We start from the raw sequence: 9,877 nt of genomic DNA on the forward strand, positions 1-9,877 counted from the left end.
CATAAATTGTTATATGTGCACTTCTTATGTATAGTATCTTAAGGAAGTGGGACAAAATCCTATTATTAGAAAGAGATGGAACAGGTACAAGGGACGAGGACCAGCTCGGTAAATGTTTAGAAAAGATGTTGTAAGTGAGTGGTGACGAGGGTGGTTATCCTTTGTCTGTGTTTCATAAGTACAACTACGCTAAGGGTTCCGTAGGTCAGGGATCGACAACTAGTTTTTGTCTAGTGGTGCTTGGGCATGTCACGTGCTGGAATGTGTTAGTGGATGTGCGAGTGAGGTGTAAGTGTATGTGTTAGTGGGAACGGGGATTGGCATTGGCTTTGTGTGTATTGTTTTTTTCTATGTCACGTGTTGACTATTTTCAGAAGCCAGTATGAGTATGTGATGATTCTTTTCCCCTTATTACTATGATCCCTATTTCTGGTTACTATTCTTTGTGTGGATTCACGGAGGTATTAAGGAGTGCGGTTTAGGCAACTCCTACTAAGCTGTGGTCGCTCATTCCTATTATATATACATTTTTTTCAGGTTATGGACATGAGGTCGTAGAAGATGTTCCTCCACAGCCATAGACGGATGTTGGATTTTATTTTGTAGTACATCTTTTGTATAAATGAAAAATGTATATTTTGAGACAAATATGTATATTATGAACCACTTTACAACCAGATTATGTTTAAGTAATGTAATTAAAAGATTATGGGATTTTAAAAATGAAATTGGCTTTATTTCTTTTACATTTTCATATGATGTTTGGCCAGGGAAGATGGACTTTGAGTATGCATGTTGGGATAGGGTAATGTTGTTAAAAATGATTTAGGACCAAGTGGTTCTCTTAATAACAAGTCACGGTTATTACAGTTTATTTAAAATTTGGACAGCGTCCTATAGCTCGATCAGACATTTCTGAGCTCGAGCCTTTCCTTGTCCAATTGTATGTTCACAATCCGGACTCCGGTCTTGGGGTGTGACATCTAGGTTATAGTAAGAGTAGCCATTAACATCAATTAATCATCCAAAAGCAAAATAAATCAAAAAAATCCTCTCAACTAACTAGTGGTATTTTTTTATTTTTTCATAACTAGACGTATCTAAGTACATCAATGAACGAATGTGTTTTGACATGTTCAATAAAATAGCACACTTTGATTGTTACAAGTGGATAAAATGTTTCTCATCTAAATATATGTTCACTTTTTTTATAATTAAAAGGGAAATAATTTTTACATTGAATAGTTGCACTGAATTGCTAGACTCACTCTTTTAATTAGTCGATTATGCAACAAATAAAGAAGTGAAATCTTCCACTTAATTATATTTGATATATAAAAATTAATTAAAAATTATTCCACTATAAAAATTAATTAAAAATTGTTCCACTAAGGAATTCAGTGTTTGGTGTGAATAAAGTTAAAGTTTAAATTTCTTTTTTTTTTTTTTTTTTTCTTTTTTTTCTACTTTTGGACACTACGAGTCTATTTCCTCATTTCCATTTTAAGTATGTATTTAAAGTTCGCCTACCAAAATCCCTTGTTGGTAGTGAAAAATAAATATGTATATCTCGCAGGTTTGGTCTCCTTAATTTTAGCAATGTCACTTCAAAAATTTGAGTGGACAGTTTCCAGTTGAGAAAGTCATATTGAGTTGTATAAGCTGTAGTCCACTGATTTGAAGTTGCAGTTGTTGACTTGCAAGTTGCAAGACTTCAGTCTTTAATTCTTTCCTTAGGAGAGTTTCCTTTGATTTTTCAAATTAATCGTGTACGGAGTATTTATACTCCAAGAATGGTCACACCTATGAGTCTCCTAATTTTTCCAAACCCAAAAAATTTAACTTAAAAGGTAAGACTTAGGATTATATGTGTTAAAAAATGTAGGTTAAAATTGCATATATATTTAAGTCATTTTAAGGCCATTATGATTGCTCCCGCTGGAGTGAAGTTTGCTCACGAAGCCCTACCACAATGCACATACTGAGGCTTAAGGAGAGAAATTTAAAGAATTTTTTTCTTCATTTTTATTAAATATGAATAATAATAACTAATTAAGTCTATATATTTTAGAAAATATTACTAATTAACCAATGAAAAAAATAATCTAGAAAAGAAAGGTTATATGTTATTTAACATTTTCCCTCACTCGAACTCGCAACATTCTCGTTGCGATCCGACCACTTTACTTATCCGAAATGCTGAATCAGATCCTTCCGGATTGGACGTTTGGCGTAAAACTGAACCAAATAATAGATTTAGTTATGATACCAACTGTAACGGGTTGGATACTTTGCAATCCGATCCAAATACTTAAATTATACTCATTCACTTTTTTATTTGAATTTAAAATGACACAAATGCCCTTATAACGCTAGGTCAACATCTATTGTAATTCAATATATTTCTAAAACTAATAAGAAGAAACATATCATTAAAATAAGGGAGGGAATATAATAAATTAATCATATCTAATGGACCTTAGTCTTTCTATTTAACCCTGTCCCTAGTGAGTAGTGATTGAGCCGGCCCTATTTGGTTGTACCATTCATGTAAGTTGATAGTTTGCATAAACAGGCAGAGTTTTAAGTTTGTAGCACGTTACCTCACCCCTTCTATTTGTTGTCAAGTTGTTTTGCATTATATTAATTAAAAAGTGATTGTGCCTGTCAAGTATCCCTAGCTACTTGTCCATTCACACACATAGAGGTTGATCCTGCCTTCTTTATATACTTTATATTTGGGGGTGAGGATTGACCCTTCTTTACTTGTGGGCCTTGTGGCTTACTTGAGAAATATGAGTGGATTAGAAGGGAGGTGGTAGTGTGTACACATTGAGTGGGCGTGTTTGGTGTTTATCCAAAACTTAATCCTTTATAGTTTAACTAAAATCATGAGTGGATTATATATCTAATGTCACCTTGATACAAAGGATAATTGTTTTCAAATTGAAACTAAATATTTGTAATCTCACTATTGTTTAGTGGGGTTTACTCTTTCAGCTTAAATAAATAAATGAAATTAGTTGGTGAGAGCGATAGTTTGTAACTAAAATTACGTGTAAATGCAGGAGTAGAGTTACGTGGTCCACTATAGAAAGAAGTCTACTTGTTTGATACTACTTAATGGCATGCATTTTGGCAAACGCATCGAATCAACTTTTTATGCTCCCAGGTTACCCAAAATACTCGAATTTGGTACTTTGCCCTTTTTTTGAAAATACATGGGAATCCATCCACTTCGTGGCGTGTCACTCTCCAACTTTAACTCCTGTCCACATTCTATCATTCGTGGTTATAGTTTTCCTTTGAGACAAAAGTTTTTCTACTTTCAATCTATGCCTCTCTTCCACCCCCATTCTTTCTCTCTCTCTCTCTCTACATATACACCATACACGCGTTTGCTTTTTAACTAGATGTCATGGTTAGTCCGATATGCTGACTTTTTTCAAATTTGATATTCCATTTGTATGAATCAATTTATACTAATTTTGTCCAAAGTTATTACATCACGATTACGAATCATATTAGATGCACTTAAATAAGATAACATGAATGTCCTTAATTTATAAATAGAAAATCAAATATGAAGGGTATATTTGTTATTTACATTAATTAGAGAGTGCATTTATCCTCTTCCAAATGTGTGTGTATTTATATGACACTGACAATGATTGTTTTTATAACGGATTGAGAATCATTATTAAAATTTAAAAACTCTAAAATAAAAGAAAGTCTGTTTTTTCTTTTAGGATCAATAATCTCACATGGATAGAACATTGTTGCATGCTATTGATTGAAGTCATTTAAAAAAACAATGCAACATTGCAACATTACTCGGTATGAATGTTAGACGGTAATTAAAAAAAGAAAAATTAAATTCCTGGTGAAATTCGATTGACTGAAGCAGACATAGGGGTTGTGGTCGGCTAGCTAGACCATGATTGGGTAGGGACACCTAATGTTCATGTGCATGTGCACGTGCATATATAAGTAAACCAAAGAACTCTGAGGCTTAAAGTGGGCTGGCTCCACGTCTACTACCGCCCACATCTACTACTGCCGACCAATTTTTTTTCTCCCACGCGATGTTTATCAACTACCACATTCACTCGATTTTATCTTTAATTAAGGTTCTGTTTGTTCGGACGAATGTAAAATAATTTTAAAAAATATTTTTTTATTTTTTGATACTTGGTTATTGTAAAATATTTATAAAAAAATATATTAAAAAGTGGTATTTTTTCGACAAGTTATTTTACAAACTCAGCTCGATGAACTTAATATCAATATCGACCTAAACCTTTATCAAATATCAAAAAAATAAAAATAAAAATCATTTTACCTAAAAAACAATCTTTTAGGAATAAAATACTTTATGTCAAAACAAATTTGAAGAAGGTCCTTACTCACCAGTAAACAAGAAATCATCGTCTCAGGACAATGCAGCGTTAGTTCCACTTCCTTATTGCTTGAGTTTTGAACCCTTGACTTGATTGGATAAGGTTGTCCTAAATGAACTTTGTCTTGTTCTTTATGGTTCTAAAATAAAAATGCATGGACAACAAAATAAAAGTAAGCAATGACAAATATGTCCAAAAAAAAAAAACAAAAAAAAAAAAAAACGATTTTCTATCGTGCACGGAATTGGGATACCACATGCAACATGAGATTAGGGTTTGATTGGTGTACCCTATAACAAGTAGGCCTAATTACCAGATTTCCAAACATTGGAGTAATTCCATAAAAGAATAACCTTCTCGGTTTGGTATATAACTATATGTAGTCCTCCTATCCACTTTTACGTATTTAATCAGGACATATCATGCTCAATGATGGTGAACTAAAGTAACAAAGAAAGGATTTCAATCGTACATACGTTGAACAATAAATTAACAAGCACGTTTATGATTATAATAATGAAATGAAACATGAACCTAAAGATCACATGCATGAACAAGACCTAACAATTTAGACATTTTGGATGACAAAACAAACATGCCCATAGTATCTTAATCGACAAAATTGAAACATGAAAAATGGGGGAATTTTGTTGTAAACACCTTATATTATTTGTGATCTAGACCTAGACGTATGTTAGCTGCTGGTGGATATACTGTCAAATGCAAACCATCGAGCGGTTGAGGAAATTGTTATTCCTATTATTTGGGTTGTATTTTACAAGGTTGCGATTTGTTTTCTTCCATTTATAGCTTATGCTGTAATGGCATAGGCTTTGGTGGCTAAGCAAGCCATAAAATGTTGTGTGAATTGGGGTTTAATTTAAATACCTTGTGATTGAAGGGATCAAAGTGCAAATTGATTACAAATGAGAGAACTCTTCCTTTCCTTTTAAAGGAAGTAACTGATTCTGATAGTATATTTCATTACATGGAATTAGTGTTTTAGAATTGAAATCGGATCACAAAAGAGAAATTCTTCCCTTTCATGTAAATGAAGTAATGATTCTAATATTGTGTTTGGTTGCATGAAACTGATTCTAATTATAAAGCTTAAATTCCATGTAATCAAACATATTATGTTCTATCGCATGGAATTGGTGTTTAGAATTGGAATCTGGTCATAAAGGAGAGAACTCTTCCCTTTCATGTAAAGGAAGTAATTGATTCAGATACTATATTCGGTTGCATGGAACTGATTCCAATTATAAAGCATAAATTTCATGTAACCAAACATGATATCAAAATATAATTTGTGTTAGCTTTTTATTTTAATAGAATGTTTCTTGCCAGTTTGATTAAAAATATTCAGCCTACCTATGCGTATTAGACAAACATCAGATGCATCAAAATAAACTCCTTTCAATGTCGAGACGAATTTGGAAAAAAATTATAAAATGTGAGAGTGACATCTTGAATTTGTGCAGCTGGATTCATTGGATTTACTTTTATTGTGATTCAATTATTTAAAAATTAAAAAATTCAAAATTAAATCATAAACATTGAAAATTCGAACGACAATATGCATAAAGTGTGAAAGCGACACATATTCTAATGAATTATGTAACTTAACTTATTTAGTGATTTAACGACACCACTCTATATCTTTTTATCAAGTGAGACATGGGAATCGGTAAAATCTATCGTTGTTCTTAAAATTTTCATTCTCGACTTTTTATTGTCAATCCCCATTGTTGGACTAACGCGCGGAAATCGCCATGTACGCTTCTTATTATTTATTCTTTATTATATCAAAAGTTCAAAACAAATGATTGAAATATCTCTAATGCACACGTCATTCCACACATTTCCACCGGAGAGATTGTCCAGATTATCTGTTAAAAAAAAGAAAAGAAAAGAGATTGGCTAGATTAAATAAATGTACAAGAGTTTGAATGGACATTTCATTTTTGTTCAATTCCTATGTCAAATGTGAACGTGACAAACCCAGAAAAAAAAAAACAATGACGACTTATTCTAGGAAGTAGGAAAATTGGTCAATGTTTTGCAAATTAAATAAATCACATTTATTTTTTAATAATCACCTGTAGATAAAATAATAATTATCTGATCAATGGGATTGAAGTTGTTGTCTGATTGGTTTCATTTAAAATTAAAAAAAAAAATAAATAACAAAATCAAGCTTAGATGATCTAAAGTTGCCGATATTTTTAGTAACCATGGGCAAAAAAAAAATCAATTAGATATTCACTTAGTATATTTTAGGTTAATATCATACATTGTATAAAAAATATTAAATTAAAATTAGGGAGTGTGAAGGTTCGAAGACAAAACTCCCTACAACAACGGGGAGCAATCCAACCATTGAGTATGATGACATTGGCACTGTAACATATTTTTCATACAAAACTACATTAAGTTCTAGCTCTATAATATTATTAAAATGAAAATACTACTACTTTATATCATTATTGTTAATTTATATTCATTCAAAATACTGAATTCAAATGCGTAACGAAGATGATCCTTCGAGAATGTGAGGTACTCAATCGCGTGCAATACGAATGTTATAAATAAATATATAGTATATATATAATAAGTTAATAAGAATAGAAAATTGCTTTAACTGTAGAGTATTGAAAGATAATCCTTCGAGAATGCAAGGAACTTATTCGCGTGCAATATGTATATTATATATATATATATTTTGTAGGCTAATAAAAAATTCATGATAAAAAATTGCTTTCGCGGTATTGGTTAGAAACTAAGAGCCGCACAAACCGCCCCAACCAATGGAATAATCGTAATTCCTAACAAATGTAAGCCTCTCACATTCATTAATTTATTACCCACCAACACAAAATATCTTGTGTCGTGTGTGACAGGTGTCCTCTCTCTCCACCGGGAATTTGTTCTCAGCCACATAAAATTTCCCTTGTTTTCGTCACTCTAATTATTTTATTTGTCTTACAAGTAAAGATAAGAGGCTATTGTCACACACACACACACACATATGCCTATAATATTACATATGTTATCATTGTTTCCACTTTGATTATTATTCTTCTTCATTATCATCACCATCAGTCCCCACCAAGCCACCACCTCCCTCTTTCTACAGTGCGTGCGTGATATCTAGGCTTCTTTCAAATGGATGATGAGAATATAAAATTTTCAAAAATATGTTTGATCATAATGAATAATACCATCTTCTGATTTAAATATTTAAACTTGTTTAGAGGGAATTTTTTATTTTCTTTTTTTTTTCCAATAACTTATAGATAAAAAGTTTTTTTTTTTTAATCTATAAAAGACTAAAAATCACTTATTTTGTTCTGCTGATATAAAATTCCCTAAATTATTCTTCGTCATAAAAAAATCCTAACTTACTTAAATAATTGTAATTTTTTTAACACAAGCACACTTTTTTTTTTTTAGGTAAATGTTAACATAAGCGTACTTATTTTAGTTTTCTAAAACATTTTTCTTTTCTTTTTTCATGGAGAACTAAAAAGTAAATAAAAACGATCTCCTCTCCAATTGTTAAAATTTTGCTCTTTATATATATAATCTTCAAAAGGTTTTTATTCACTTTACCATAATATGGTGTCTAACTAATTGTCAATTGGTCATGGATATTATTTTAGATGGTATAAAATTTGAGTGTTTCATTTTATGTAATATTGTATATGTGTGCGAATTTGTTTGAAAAAAAAAGAAAAATAAATAAATCTAATGTCAACTGAAAATGACCCACACGTGGTGTACAATTACTATCGTGCGCATTTAGTGTGCTTTAGATTCTTTGAGGCCATTTTGGCTCATAAACTTTTCAAAACTATATATATTATGTGCTGGAGGAGTAGAGCTTAGCCAATCGCATAAAGATATCAAAACAAGTAACCTCTCTCTCTACCATTGAAGTTGACCTGCCACTGCTATTTTACTTCTCCGAACCATTCCGGTAATGACAAAGGTATATCCCAACGCCGCGGCCACCGCCGCGGCCGCCGCCGCCGCCGCTACACCCACCCCCGCAACCGAGAGGCTGAAGTCCATCGACGAAAGCTCGATGGTCCTAACCGTGTGGAAGAAATCGCTACTCTTCAACTGCGATGGTTTCACGGTGTTCGACGCCCACGGCAATCTCGTCTTTCGCGTCGACAACTACTACGCCGCCAGTAAAGCTGAGATCTCTCTCATGGATGCCTCCGGCAAGTCTCTCCTCACCTTCCGCCGCAAGGTACATATATATATACACTATGTGTATATACATATACATACATATATATATATATATGTTTGTATCTATATATATATATATATATATATGTCATAATTGTTACTATTATGATCTTAATTTGTGTGATTTTTTGTTTGGATGATTAGAGATTGGGCTTGGCGGACAATTGGATGGTGTTCGAAGGAGAATCGGCGGTGAATCCGCTGTTTTCGGTGAGGAAGAATTTGAATCGGCTGAGGACGAATTTGTTAGCTCGTGTGATGTCAGGATGCAGTGGGAGTGGATCATCATCGCCACCATCGTCACCGGGGAATAAGAAGTCTGTGTATGAGATAGAGGGATCGTACTCGCAACGGTGCTGCGCCGTGTACGACAGCGAGAGGCGGAGAGTGGCGGAGATCAAGAGGAAAGAGGCGGTGGGAGGGGTGGCTTTCGGGGTGGATGTGTTCCGTCTCATCGTGGAGCCGGAAATCGATTCGGCCGTCGCCATGGCACTCGTGATTCTCCTTGATAGGATGTTTGGATCCTCTAGACGATTTTCAGCGCTTAATTGAGTCTCCAAACACCCCAAAACACACACACACAAACACACACTTAAACACACCGACAAACAAACCATCGCTGTCCGTCTCATCAACTTCAGCCACCACCATCACACTTATTTTCCTGTAATTTTTTGTTGTATGATGAGTTGATAACCCATTTTCGACTCTCTCTCTTTTTTCTTTTTTGAATTTATATAATCTGTAGAGCTTGGTTTTTTTTTCCTATTATGTAAATGAATAACCAAGCTTTCGGGTGAAGAATGTATATACATCTTCTTCGACAAAATGTCAAAAACAAAACAAGATAGAAAATTAATATGATAAATTGGTGATTTGATTACCAGATTATGGCTTTTCTCCATGAATTTTTTTTTTTTTTGTTTTTTGTTGCAAGGAACAATTTTTTTATTTATTAATTCCTATTACAAAATTTATGTGCGTGGGACCATCTTATATTATTCCATCAGATATATTTTGTAAATTGTAAACATACTTGTAATGGATGGTTTACCATTTACTTTAAAATTTAAACTGTTTGGTAGTATTACTTATATATTCACTTTTTATCTATAATAATGGGATCCTTTCATCTGATTTTATAAAGTGAAAAATAAATTTCATTCTAGACATTCAATTTTATGGATCTAAAATTTAATTGTATAGAAACATTT

At 32.7% G+C, this 9,877-nt stretch overlaps 1 protein-coding gene across 1 annotated transcript; it reads left to right on the forward strand.

Moving 5' to 3' along the window:
* Positions 1-8,269: 8,269 nt before the first annotated feature.
* Positions 8,270-9,549, forward strand: LOC132284876 (protein LURP-one-related 8). Its single transcript, XM_059787005.1, has 2 exons — positions 8,270-8,661; positions 8,808-9,549. The coding sequence occupies exons 1-2, from the start codon at positions 8,386-8,388 to the stop codon at positions 9,213-9,215; spliced, it is 684 nt and encodes a 227-aa protein (XP_059642988.1). The 5' UTR covers positions 8,270-8,385; the 3' UTR covers positions 9,216-9,549.
* The last annotated feature ends 328 nt before the right edge of the window (positions 9,550-9,877 follow it).

Source organism: Cornus florida, unplaced genomic scaffold (genome assembly GCF_030987335.1).
Source record: "Cornus florida cultivar Cherokee Brave unplaced genomic scaffold, ASM3098733v1 CherokeeBrave_3.0.0_Hap2_Chr11, whole genome shotgun sequence".
Lineage (NCBI taxonomy): Eukaryota > Viridiplantae > Streptophyta > Magnoliopsida > Cornales > Cornaceae > Cornus > Cornus florida.

Bases quoted from the DNA above. Each gene is read 5' to 3' on its own strand.
- LOC132284876 (XM_059787005.1), top strand. From the start codon at position 8,386: ATGACAAAGGTATATCCCAACGCCGCGGCCACCGCCGCGGCCGCCGCC. The intron at 8,662-8,807 runs GTACATATATAT...TTGGATGATTAG, and splicing joins TCCTCACCTTCCGCCGCAAG to AGATTGGGCTTGGCGGACAA.